Source organism: Xyrauchen texanus, chromosome 5, assembly GCF_025860055.1.
Source record: "Xyrauchen texanus isolate HMW12.3.18 chromosome 5, RBS_HiC_50CHRs, whole genome shotgun sequence".
In the NCBI taxonomy this organism is placed as follows: domain Eukaryota; kingdom Metazoa; phylum Chordata; class Actinopteri; order Cypriniformes; family Catostomidae; genus Xyrauchen; species Xyrauchen texanus.
This window is the reverse complement of record NC_068280.1, coordinates 34,850,608-34,864,421: the sequence shown is the minus strand read 5'-3', so window position 1 is coordinate 34,864,421 and position 13,814 is coordinate 34,850,608. Positions and strand designations below refer to the sequence as shown.

At 42.0% G+C, this 13,814-nt stretch overlaps 1 protein-coding gene across 1 annotated transcript in view; it reads left to right on the top strand.

Annotated features, from left to right (window-relative positions):
- The window catches only part of LOC127644143 (neurotrypsin-like), a 65,643-nt gene that overhangs the window by 27,702 nt on the left and 24,127 nt on the right, over window positions 1-13,814 (top strand). Inside the window, exons 9-11 of the mRNA XM_052127170.1 lie at window positions 9,749-9,951; window positions 11,228-11,306; window positions 11,465-11,587. Of these exons, the coding sequence (XP_051983130.1) occupies window positions 9,749-9,951; window positions 11,228-11,306; window positions 11,465-11,587 (405 nt within the window). The remainder of the gene's footprint in view (window positions 1-9,748; window positions 9,952-11,227; window positions 11,307-11,464; window positions 11,588-13,814) is intronic.

Sequence of the window (13,814 nt, the reverse complement as noted above, 5' to 3'; positions counted from 1 at the left end):
GCGTCCCACGGTCCCACTGTCTGCCCGCTGACCACTCACGATGACCAGTGACCACCCTGGGGGTGGGGCTGTCCACGGACCCATTATCATCCCCCTGACCCACTATTTTACCCAAACTGACCAGTGAGACTCCTGTGCCACCCTTGGGGGGCGGGGCTGTCCACGGACCCATTATCATCCCCCTGACCCACTATTTTACCCAAACTGACCAGTGAGACCCCTGACCACCCTGGGGGCGGGCTGTCCATGGACCCATTATCATCCCCTGACCCACTATTTTTCCAAAAGTGACCAATGAGACCCCTGACCACCCGGGGCGGGGCTGTCCACGGACCCATTATCATCCCCCTGACCCACTATTTTTCCAAAAGTGACCAATGAGACCCCCAGACCACCCAGGGGGGGCGGGGCTGTCCACGGACCCATTATCATTCCCCTGACCAACTGTTTTTCCCAAATAGGTTTTTACGCTCTGGGATTTCACGGGCCACGCGTTTGGTGGCCGGGTGCCCATCCACACCCTCGAAATGGCATATTTTGAAGGTGAAAAAAAGAATGGCAGGAGGTGTCTGCCCTCTTAGTATGTGATAGAGGGGCACCAGGTGTGCAACCGAGTGAAATTTCGGCTCCGTCGGAGCTCGGGAGCAAAGTTAGAGCACATCCCACGTACGATTTGTACCTTGTATTTACACAGCGGGTCCGTGTACACGACCCTGAAAGGTCCGAACGGCTCCAAATTGACAACAGTAGCTTCTCAGGGGCCCCTGAGCCAGGTCCTAAATTTTGGAGGCCCTTGGGGCTTGCTAAGTATTAAAACCTCTGATGAATGTAGCGTTGCACACAGGCCTAAAATGCAGCCTGTCTCATTGATTCCTGTGACAGGCAGAGAGATCTGTTGAAAATAATGAAAAATGCTTGTTTACATCCTAGACCTTAGTCCTCTTAGTATGTCGATAAGGGGCTTTTGACGTGTCACCGTGTGAAATTTGGGGTCTGTTGGAGCTCAGGGTGCAAAGTTAGAACACGTCCCACTGACCATTTGTACCATTCATTTTCACAGCGGGACCGTGTACACGACTCCGAAAGCTCCAAACGACTCCAAATTGATATCAGTAGCTTCACAGGGACCCCCCTATTCAGTGTGCAAAGTTTCAAGTCCCAATGGCTTCGTTGAGTGCTTAATTGGCTGACTAATGTGTGTAATGTGACAATACTTTTCCTCTAATATTTTTCTTGATTTTTTTTAAAGTACTTCCTTAACTCTGAGGGACACACCTTTTTAATATGTTGTTTCTGAGGGCCCAACAATGAAGCATTCGAAGCCGCCAGGTCCGAGCATCAATTTTAACCCCGTACACGAAACCGCTGTAGAATTGCATTGGTTCAATGGGCAAGCGGGACGTCTAGAAAAGGAGGTCCGAAGGGCGCAGAACCTGGAAATTTCAGATATTCGATCGTCAGGGGCCCCCGATTCAGGTCCTACATTTTGGAGGCCCTGGGGGCTTGCTAAGTATTAAAACCTCTGATGAATGTACTGTTGCACACAGGCCTAAAATGCAGCCTGTCTCATTGATTCCTGTGACAGGCAGAGAGATCTGTTGAAAATAATGAAAAATACTTTTTTACATCCTAGACCTTAGTCCTCTTAGTATGTCGATAAGGGGCTTTTGATGTGTCAGCGTGTGAAATTTGGGGTCCATTGGAGCTCAGGGTGCAACGTTAGAACACGTCCCACTGACCATTTGTACCATTCATTTTCACAGCGGGACCGTGTACACGACTCCGAAAGCCCCAAAACGACTCCAAATTGATATCAGTAGCTTCACAGGGAGTTTCAAGTCCCAATGGCTTCGTTGAGTGCTTAATTGGCTGACTAATGTGTGTAATGTGACAATAATTTTCCTCTAATATTTTTCTTGATTTTTTTTAAAGTACTTCCTTAACTCTGAGGGACACACCTTTTTAATATGTTGTTTCTGAGGGCCCAACAATGAAGCATTCGAAGCCCCCAGGTCTGAGCATCAATTTTAACCCCGTACACGAAACCGCTGTAGAATTGCATTGGTTCAATGGGCAAGTGGGATTTCTTGTAAAAGAGGTCAAAAGGTCGCAGGACCTCGAAATTTGGGATTCTGGATCCCCAGGGGCCCCCAAATCAGTGCCTAAAATTTGGAAGCTCTAGACATTTTCTGAATGCACTCTTTCAGCTCTAGACCTTAAATGAACACCCAAATGACTTTGCACATGCAAGAGGCTCTTTCTGGCTTTGAGAGCAAAAGGCCTGTGAGGTTGATTCTCGCATTCAAGCCAAAAAAAAAAATGGGAAAAAAAATTCTTTCTAGAGAGTTGCGCTTTTATTACGACACTCTAGGGGCCCCGGACTACCAGCACGTGAAGTTTGGGGCCCAGAGGAGCTTTCTATAAAAAGTCCATCTGCCATTAATTTCATTCATTTTCTACAACGGGTCGATGGACGGGGCACCGAAAGGTCCAAACGACTCAAAAACGACATATGCGCGTCGTCAGGGCGTCCTTAGACAGTGTGGTGAGTTTCGTGAACTTTTGACCTTATTTTCCATTCATTTGGCCCATTTAGGGACGTTGTCCACAAACACGTTGTGAAAAATGCATTGATTCAAAGGGATAGTGGGACGTCTGGAAAAGAGGGATCAAAAGGTTGCAGGCTCTCGAAACTCCAGAAACCCGCGCAAAAGGGCCCCCCGAATCAGGAACCAAAACTAGGGGTCTCTAGAACCTTCCTGAGCTTATATTCAAACCCCAACCCTAGTGGCCTCTCATCCTTCAAGAGGCTCTTTCAAGCTTTAAGTGCAAAAGGATTTTGAGGGAATCTTTCACAAACTCCCCCAAAAAACTTTTCCTTTTTTCTAGAGCCACATGCTCTCGGTATGTCTTTCGGGGGACGTCAGGCTACCGCCGTGTGAAATTTGGGGGCTGGGGGAGCTTTCTAGAAAAAGCCCACGTGCAATTCGTTTCATTCGTTTTCAACGACGGGTTGGCGGACGGGGCTCCGAAAGGTCCGAATGACTCTAAATCGACATATGCGCATCGTCGGGGTGCCCTTAGACAATGTGGAGAGTCTCGTGACCTTTTGACCTTATTTTCCATTCATTTGGACCATTTAGGGACGTTGTCCACAAACACGTTGTGAAAAATGCATTGATTCAAAGGGATAGTGGGACGTCTAGAAAAGGGGGTTCCCGAGGTCGCAGGACCTCGAAATTTAAGATATTCGATCGCCATGGGCCCCCGAGTCAGGTCCTAGAGTTTGGAAGCCCTGGGGGATTGCTGAGTATTAAAGGCTCCGATGAATGGACTGTCGCACACAGGCCCAAAATGAAGCCTGTCTCATTGATTCCTGTGACAGGCAGAGAGATCTGTTGAAATGAATGAAAAATACTTTTTTGCACCCTAGGCCTTAGTCCTCTTAGTATGTCGATAAGGGGCCCTTGACGTGTCACCATGCGAAATCTGGGGACTTTGGGACATCGGGAAGAGCAATCCCACTTACCATTTGTACCATTCATTTTCACAGCGGGACCGTGGACATGACTTGGAAAGGTCCAAATGGCTCCAAATTGAAATCTGTAGCTTCTCAGGGGCCCCTTAGTCACTGTGAAAAGGTTCAAGTCTGAATGACTTTAAGTGCTTCATTGGCTGACTAATGTGTGTAATGTGACAATCATTTTTCAGGAATATTTTTCTTGATTTTTTTTTAAAGTACTTGCTTAACACCGAGGGACTTGAATTCGTTACATGTTGTATCTGAAGGCCTCAGGAAGGAGTACACGACGGCTGAAGTTGCTGGCATATGATTCAAGGCTTTTTTCACCGAATCATACAGGAAGTGCCCACTTCCAACTGGTTTGAATGGCACCAAATGCATGGCTCGTGGGAATTAGTTTTTTATGCTCATTGTGCATGTTTATGAGTTGATAGTTGCATCAGCTTGTTAAATTAGGCTGAGTTGAGTACTATTTCATAAAGGAACATAATAAAGCATACTGTTTCCCCCCACTCCAACCTCAATTGCATGTTTTGGCTTGTATTTGGATCCCCTCCCCCCATCTCCATTTTCAAGCCAGATTCAATGGTTCTCCAACTATAAGCTTATTACAATGGTAATGATTAATCATTGACCTTTGAGTCTCACTCTGAAGCTAATTGTGCATGTTTAGGAGTTGATAGTTGCATCAACTTGTTGTATTGTGTATTCTGAGGGCTGCCAAAGGGATTTTGTCAATAAAACTGCATGTAAATGTTAAGTGTTTCAAATGAATAGCCCATAAACCTGCTGTTGAGGCTCCATAGGATAAAATGCTTATGGACACTTTCATTTTTTAGGCAAATGATGCATGTTTATGAGTTTTAAGTTGCATAAACATGTTGTATTTGTGTATTCTGTATAGAATACACAAATTCGAAGGGCTTATGTGTTTCAGGGGGCTTCACAGAGTCACCTAAATGTGATTTTAAGTCAAAAATGTGATCCTGGAGTTATAAAAATGAAGTCCACCAAGTGATGATTTTTGACCTATTCAGTTGATTGGAAGTGGGTGTACCCACTTGCCATTTATTTGCATTGGCTGAAATCATCACTTTTTGGACATGGTTTGTTTTAACTCCTGGATCAAATTTATGACTTAAAATCACATTTAGGTGACTCAGTGAAGCCCCTGATCAACCTGAGCCCTTCAAAACAAAAACTGTCACTGACCACGAAACCTTTATTTCTCTGAATGGGACAAATTGCATGTGGGATGTCCAGATCTCAGCTCTGGATTGACTTAGGAAGCTGAAACTTGTGTTTCTGTCCTAATCTCAGCCTCCTCTTTCTGTCTTGTAAGTTTCAAGAAAATCCGAGGAAGTCGAAATTTGCGCGCACAAATCCTTAAAGAGGTACGCACGAAATTTTCGACATCCTCCGATCTTAATGAACTTTATACCATAGATAGAGGAGGCTTGGAGAACAACAGAAATACAAGTTTCAGCTTCCCAAGTCTCTCCAGAGCTGAGATCTGCACATCCTAACTCCAGTTTGACCCATTCACAGAAATGAAGGTTTCGTGGTCAGTGGAATTTTGATGTTTTGAAGGGCTTATGTTGTTCAGGGTGAGTCCTACAGTCACTAAAATGTAATTTTAAGTCAAAAATGTGATCCTGGAGTTATAAAAATGAAGTCCACCAAGTGATGATTGTTGACCCATTCAATTGATTGGAAGTGGGTGTACCCACTTGCCATTTATTTACATTGGCTGAAATCATCACTTTTTGGACATGGTTATTTTTAACTCCTGGATCAAATTTATGACTTAAAATCGCATTTAGGTGACTCAGTGAAGCCCCCTGATCAACCTGAGCCCTTCAAAACAAAAAACTGTCACTGACCACGAAACCTTTATTTCTGCGAATGGGACAAATTGTACGTGGGATGTCCAGATCTCAGCTCTAGACAGATTTAGGAAGCTGAAACTTGTGTTTCTGTCCTAATCTCAGCCTCCTCTATCTATGTTGTGAGTTTCAAGAAGGTACCCTCAAAGGTACCCCTTTGAGTTTTTTGTGCGGAACTTTTCGACTTCCTCCGGTCTTCTTGAAATTTATACCAAAGAAAGAGGAGGCTTGGAGAGGAACATAAACAGAGAATTCAGCTTCCTAAATCTGTCTAGAGCTGAGATCTGGACATCCCACGTACAATTTGTCCCATTCACAGAAATAAAGGTTTCGTGGTCAGTGACAGTTTTTAGTTTTGAAGGGCTCAGGTTGATCAGGGGGCTTCACTGAGTAATATAAATGCATTTTTAAGTCATACATTTTATACTGGAGTTATTAAAATGAAGTCCAACAAGTGATGATTTCAGCCAATGCAAATAAATGGCAAGTGGGTAGACCTCGGATCTCAGCAATCCCCATCTGTGATTCTGTGCTAAGAAATCCACTTTTTAGCACTTTTGCACAGTGCAGTTCTGAATATGTCCAATATATGTCTATGTATGTATGTATGTATCTATAGAATGTTTTTCTGTCTGTCTGTCTGTCTGTCTGTCTGTCTGTCTGTCTATCTTTTTAGCCCATTACTTTGATTGGAAGTGGGTCTACCCAAATGCCATTTATTTGCATTGGCTGAAATCGTCACTTGGTGTACTGCGTTTTTATAACTCCAGGATAACATTAATGACATATAATCACATTTAGGTGACTCAGTGAAGCCCCCTGATCAACCTGAGCACTTCAAAACACAAAAATTCCACTGACCACGAAACCTTTATTTCTGCGAATGGGACTAATTGTACATGGGATGTCCAGATCTCAGCTCTGGATTGACTTAGGAAGCTGAAACTTGTGTTTCTGTCCTAATCTCAGCCTCCTCTATCTATGTTGAGAGTTTCAAGAAGATTGGAGGAAGTCGAAAATTTCGCGCAATAAAACTCAAAGGGGTAAACGTACCCCTTTGAGTTTTTTTGCGCAAAATTATCGACTTCCTCCGATCTTCTTGAAATTTATACCAAAGAAAAAGGAGGCTTGGAGAGGAACATAAACAGAGAATTCAGCTTCCTAAATCTGTCTAGAGCTGAGATCTGGACATCCCACGTACAATTTGTCTCATTCGCATAAATAAAGGTTTCGTGGTCAGTGGAATTTTGATATTTTGAAGGGCTTATGATGTTCAGGGGGAGTCCTACAGTCACCTAAATGTGATTTTAAGTCAAAAATTTGATCCAGGAGTTAAAAAAACCATGTCCAAAAAGTGATGATTTCAGCCAATGCAAATAAATTGCATGTGGGATGTCCAGATCTCAGCTCTGGACAGACTTTTTGTGCTCAAACCTCTTTTTCTGTGCTTCTCCAAGCCTCCTCTTTCTATCTTGTGAGTTTCAAGAAAATCTGAGGAAGTCGAAATTTGCGCGCACAAATCCTTAAAGGTGTATGCACGAATTTTTCGACATCCTCCGATCTTAATGAAATTGATACCATAGATAGAGGAGGCTCGTTGGCCGTGGCAGTCATGGGCGCTGGCTTGCTGGCCGTGGCCGGCATGGGCGCTGGCTCGCTGGCCGTGGCAGGCATGGGCGCTGGCTCGCTGGCCGTGGCAGGCAAGGGCGTTGACTCGCTGGCCGTGACAGGCTTCGGGACTGGGGCCGTGACAGGCTTCGGGACTGGGGCCGTGTCAGGCTTCGGGACTGGGGCCGTGTCAGGCTTCGGGACGGGGGCCGTGGTAGGCTTCGAGACGGGGGCCGTGGTAGGCTTCGAGACGGGGGCCGTGGCGTGGAGTGCTGGTTCAGTTTCTGCCTCCCCCACAGTAAACGAGGAACCAGCCTGCAGTAGGGCGAGGACAATAAACTGAGCCAGGTTAAGGGAGCAGCGACCACCAGGCATGAATGACGAGGTTGGCTCATTCAGTCCACATTGAAAAATGTCTTTCAGAGCCACCTCATCAAAATTCACCTGGTACGCCAGGGCACAAAAATCCATAACATAAGCCTCCAAGGGTTGGCTCCCCTAGCGCAAAACCAAGAGTCGGGCCGCTGGCTCCATAATGTCAAGGACGGGGTTATGAGTTACACAACCACTGCCTTGCACAGAAAACCCTTGGTTAGCGTCCGAAGAGCCATAAAACCTCTCCGGGGATGGAGAGCATACGGCGTTCGCGAATGCGTGGAGAGCATCAACGGGCTCAGGGGCAGACACAGGTGAAACAGGGTGAAATATTTCAGACATAGTACATACCTGCTGCCCCTGGGCATGAGCTTGGTCATGTCTCCAAATCGTAGCTCCTCGCGCCGAATGCGACGTGCACATCCGCTCTAGTGAGCTGCGCGAATCCTCCGCGTGATGCATTGTGACTGTCTTCGGTGAGGTTGGTTATTCTGTAACCCGCACACACACAAGACGAGACAGTCACAATGTCGATGGGAAACTGCTTTTATTAACAGCAAAGCAGGCAAAAGTACAAACAAGGGCAAATCCAAATGAGAATGGTCAACGAGAGCGGGAGGTCGAAGCCGGGGAATCAGAATGGAACAAAGGGGCAAATCCGGGAGAGAGTGGTCAACGAGAGCGGGAGGTCGAAGCCGGGAAAACAGTTAACAACAAGGGCGCAGAACTAGACGGGACTAGTGGTTCAAAGACAGGGGAACTAGGGGAACACTCGAGCTGGCAAGCTAAGGGGTAACTATTCACAGGGGAGTTCGGAACTAGACGGGACTAGCCGGGGGGGCAAAGACACGGGAAACTAAACACAATAACCAACCCGAGTGAGACGAAAGGGTTGTGATATATATATATATAGGGGCGAGTGCAGGTGTAAACAATGATGGGTGATCAGACGAGTACAGGTGAAACTAATGTGGTGACTGAGAGCGGGCTTGCGAGCCCGAGGAGGGAGACCTGCTAACGAGCATGAGAGCTCGAGGGAGCAAAACGAGCGTGCGAGCTCGAGGGAGCAGAACGAGCGTGGGAGCTCGAGGGAGCAAAACGAGCGTGCGAGCTCGAGGGAGCAAAACGAGCATGGAAGCTCGAGGGAGCAAAACGAGCGTGCGAGCTTGAGGGAGCAAAACGAGCGTGCGAGCTCGAGCGAGGGCGGGGTTCGTGACACCAACAAGCAAAGAACCAGCATACATTGTAACTATTCAAATAATGTTTAAAAAGCATTCTAGGAAGATACACTTAATGAAGTTGATGAAATAATGCCCAACGTGTACAGAGCTGTAATACAGGCAAAGGGCGGCTACATTGAATACAACTAAAGGTGAGTCTTGTGTTCAGTTCCGAGCAACATAGCAGTCATGACAGTGACGAGACATATACCAATTACAATAAACAACATATTTACACAACACAATTTACATATCAAATGTACACATAATTACGCAACACAATAATAATATACAATGTACAGTAAACAATACACACAATATAAAATACACATACAATAAAAATAAGAGTATATAAAAAATATATATACAGTAGTTATATTGTGTAGAATATATTATGAGAATATATTATATGTTATGTGAAGCTAATAATTTTATATAAGCACTTACATAAATTCTTCTGTTAAAAAACAATGTTTCTACGCTCATTTTAGGGTTTGCGTCATTTTGTAGTCATGTCAACAAAGTTGTAAAATGTTATATAACTTTACACAGAAAATGTTGGTAAGCGATTTTATGAAACTAAAATTGTGTTAACATGCATGTCTTTTACACCTTGTGGCTATGCTTTTGAAATAGTGAATATTTAAAAGTTTATGGATTGGGCCCATTCAGTTCCATTTGAAGTGCCTCACTGTAACCCATATTAGTGCTTTTCAGAAGAAAAGCAGGGACGAGTCAAAATTCAGTTTTGTGGTAATCAACATTATGCCCCAAATGCTGTCAATTGAGCTTAACTTGTATTGAACCCAGATGTAAAGCAGTCAATGGAAAGGAGAAGGCGAGAACCGGTTTGACAATATAAATAATAGTTTTAATGAGAAACTTAACAGACAAACACACAGACATGTCCGTAAACGATCTCTCTCTCCCGCACAATCCTCCACAGTCGGCCTTTATCTCTCTCGGAGGCTTGATTAGCCTGAAAAGGGACCGGGTATGTATGATCATGACCCGGCCCCGCCCTCCGCCCTGCCACACCAGAATATCAGATTTCATTACTACAATTACTTGATATATTGTTGTTAACAGTAGAATTTTAGATTGTATGCTGAATTGAATTCATTATTCTTTTACAGTGGGCTGGCCAAAGCTCGTGTAATGGCATATTTTGGAGAAGGCAAGGGGCCTATCCACATTGACAATATAAAATGCACTGGTGGGGAACGCTTCCTGGCTGACTGTATCAAACAGCCATTTGGAAAGCACAACTGCCGTCATAGCGAAGATGCCGGAGTTATTTGTAACTATGGGTTACAGAAGGATGCCCCTGATGTCAAAGGTGAAAGAAACATTCTCCTCAAATAGCAACATTTAAGTACATGATACAGGCAAAGAGAAGGCACATTTAATGGTAAAATGTGTAGTTTCTGCATCATTAGTGGTAACAAAACAGAATTCCAGAAACTGTTTTCACAGTTTTCCAGAACTCTTCCCTTGTCTCCCATTGGACATAGATAATTCAACCCCAATCTCACGCCACTGGTTGCATCAGTGTTGCTTTATATGGCTGATCAAATGCTCAAACAAACAGAGCAATGACACAGAGCAACAGTGTTTCAGAGGAATCAACTTACGGTCTTATTAATAGTCACCTGCAACTTAAGCTAGGATTGAAAAACATTTTTTAAGTACCTTTACATCACAATTATATGAAAGGACATCCTCAGATTTTCAAAAAAAATATCTAAAACACTGACTGCATGATAATTGGTGGTCATAGAAACTCAGCAACAGGTAGTCATCATTCAATCTATCAAAACACTTTAAACCATTGAAAACAGAGAGAAAGAGTGACAGATAAAGGGTAATTATCACCTGAGCAGAGCTCTTCCTCTTATACTGGCTTTATTGTACTTTAGTGGAAGTGTGTGTAATGTCTGCTCTAAAGGATGTGGTCTGGCTCTCCATCACTGGCACTTAGAATTAATTTATGCTTTATTATTTTTTATCAATCTAATAACTCTATAATGCAAGTTAAACTGGCCTGCTTTCTCCATTAAACCATTAAGACAGACAGCACACTGAAGCACACATCATTTTGTGTAAACAAAGCTACAGTATTATTATTGTCACACTAGTCTACATACTTGGACTAGCGAGCATGTGTGTGTGGACACACACATGCTCTGTCTCTGAAAACAGATCCATATGGGTGAATATCACCTCAAATCAAAATAAATATTATACTTATTTTAATAAAATGAATCCTATTTTTAGGATCATTAAATCTATTTTTTTAAATGTGTAATACAATGACCACCCAAGTCCCTTTACCATAATGTTGTCAAGATGTTTTTTTTATTAAATCTGCATACAGTAAATTAAAAACAGTACAACAAATATTGCCACGATATAATACTTAACAATTTGAATAATATATCACTTACATTAATGTACATAAGATTCAGTACATTAATGAGTTCATAGGCTTTATTTTCAAAAAGGAAAATATAATTCCTTAATTCTTTCTATTGATTTTGGGTTAAAATATGATTAGGACATCAGTTTCATGAGATTTACTTGTGTGTGTGTGTGTGTGTGTGTGTGTGTTACAGAGTCAGTGAGCTCCATGTGTGGTCTAAGGCCCTCTCATACCCGCCAGAAGAGAATAATTGGAGGGGGAAACTCTCTACGGTAAGCAGAGAGGGACAAGATGTAAACAAACAACTCTGTCATAACAAATTACACAATTTAAAGTAAACGTATATATGATCTGAAAGAAACGAACAAATGTGCAGAGCAGTTTAAAAGCATTTTACAGCATTCAGATTGAGTTTCTGTGTGTGGTGTAGTGGTGGCTGGCCATGGCAGGTAGCAGTGCGCTTGCGGGGATCTCAGGCAGATGGACGATTGGTATGTGGAGCCACTCTGATCAACAGCTGCTGGGTTCTCACCTCTGCCCACTGCTTTAAGAGGTATAAAAGACTGACCGGTAAACAACATTTTGATTCTGTATCACATCTGCAAGGCATAAATACAATCCCTCCCCACACACAAACATGTACACACACTGCTTGTGGTTTGTGTTTAAAATTTTCCACTGTGAGTCACTACTAGAAAACACACAAAATAGCCTGAAATACAAACAAAACAATACTAATTGTCTGTGACAATTAAACAACGAACCTTCATCCCACACTGTTTCTGCAGGCTGTGCCCAATTATTTGGTCATTATTTGTGACTTGCAATTAAACACTGTTAGTCAAGCTGGCTACAAAACAAACAAAAAAAAGTTAGTGTTCCAATAAACTTAATCCAATAACACAATCGAAATACTCTATTCAGTGAAGATAATGATAGGGCAGGTCTACTGGATATGAGAAAATGATCCTTGCAAACTATTCAGTTAAAGTTAGAATAACCAGAGGTTTATTCATCTATAGCTTCTGCAATTTTGGTAGATCATAACAGTTGTTACCATTAGAATAAAACTCACAAGGCTCAACAATAATTTAATATTTTTAGTTGACCTGCCAATATTTTCACTGGCACCACCACAGAAGTTATTTTAGTAACAAACGTTTATATGTATAAAACAATGTATTTTATGTTTATATAAACACTTTTGCTGGACAACAATGGCATACAGTAGAATTTTGACAAAACCTCACCTATGTAAGCCAACAAGATATTTTTACATTAGTGACATATGTAAATCAGCAGAATTCATGACAGCTAGATTCAATATCAAATACACAACACCAAATGTTGAGGTTGCATATAAACACATGCATAAAAACACATCAATGAATGTAATATGAAGTGAGAATGCAGCACTTGCCTATTAGGGCAAGTGACAGTTCTGTCAATTGCCATGTTTTTTTTAATACAAATTTTTTAAGTGATTGAATCATACTCGTTCACTTCCATTGTTTTAAACATAAACGACTAGGTTCTATAATGAATCAGTCATAACTAGGGCTGCCAACCGAATTGTTTTTAAAAAAAAAAATCTGATTAATTACATGTGCAGATTATTTAACCAAAAGTCCCCCAAATATATATAATTTAGTATATAATAAATAATATACACTTACCAGCACTTTATTAGGAACACATGTAATCCTACTTATTCATTCAATTATCTAATCAGCCAATCATGTGGCAGCAGTGTAATGCATAAAATCATGCAGTTCACATCAACCATCAGAATGGGGAAACAATGTGATCTCAGTAATTTTGACCATTTCTGTAACTTTTGATCTCCTGGGATTTTCACGCACAGAAGTCTCTAGAGTTTACTCAGAAAGGTGCCAAAAACATCCAGTGAGCGGCAGTTCTGTGGATGGAAACATCATCTGTTGATGAGAACGGTCACTGGAAAATGGCCGGACTGGTTTGAACTGACAGAATGGCTACGGTAAATCAGACACCACTCTGTACAATTGTAGAGAGCAGAATAGGATCTCAGAATGCACAACACATCGAATTTTGAACCTAGAACAGCAGAAGACCATTTCGGACACTTTATTAGGACCACAGTGTTCCTATTAATGTTTTCAGTGAGTATAATAAATATTATCATACAGTTAATTCAAGTACATTACATCATATTGTGGCAGCAGATAAATAAAGCATTTAGACAAAAGAAAAAAAGTTTAAATATTGTTTGTTTTATTGGCATATTACTGAACATAACTCTATAAATCTGTGCAGCCATGACGTCAATTTGTAGGTGAACCTTGAAGGCTTATTCAACTTATGAGTAAAATAAGGTCTGTTTATTGTTTACATTACTTGACGATACATGGACGTTTTTTTCTATACACAGTTTTGCCTCAAATGTCAATTTTGAAGCCACCTTGTGTTTTAATTTTTTTTTTTAAAGTTTGCAATTCACTATGGCTTTCCACTACATTTGCACTGTTGGCTATTCAAATCGCAATGTCAAACCAAGGGCTTCACTTTTAACTGATTACGTCAACAGAGCTGGACTAGTGAAATAATTTCCAACTCGCTGCTTTGCAGCAAACATTTTATTACAGGTATGTTACTAACTCATATCATTATAATAATAGTAAAGCTAAGAATTTTTCTGTATTTATAATGGTTTGTAACATACTTAAATTGAATCGATGATTATAACTAGCTGTAGTATACCCAAACCTAACTAGCTTTGAACCTGAAGGCTAATTTTATTT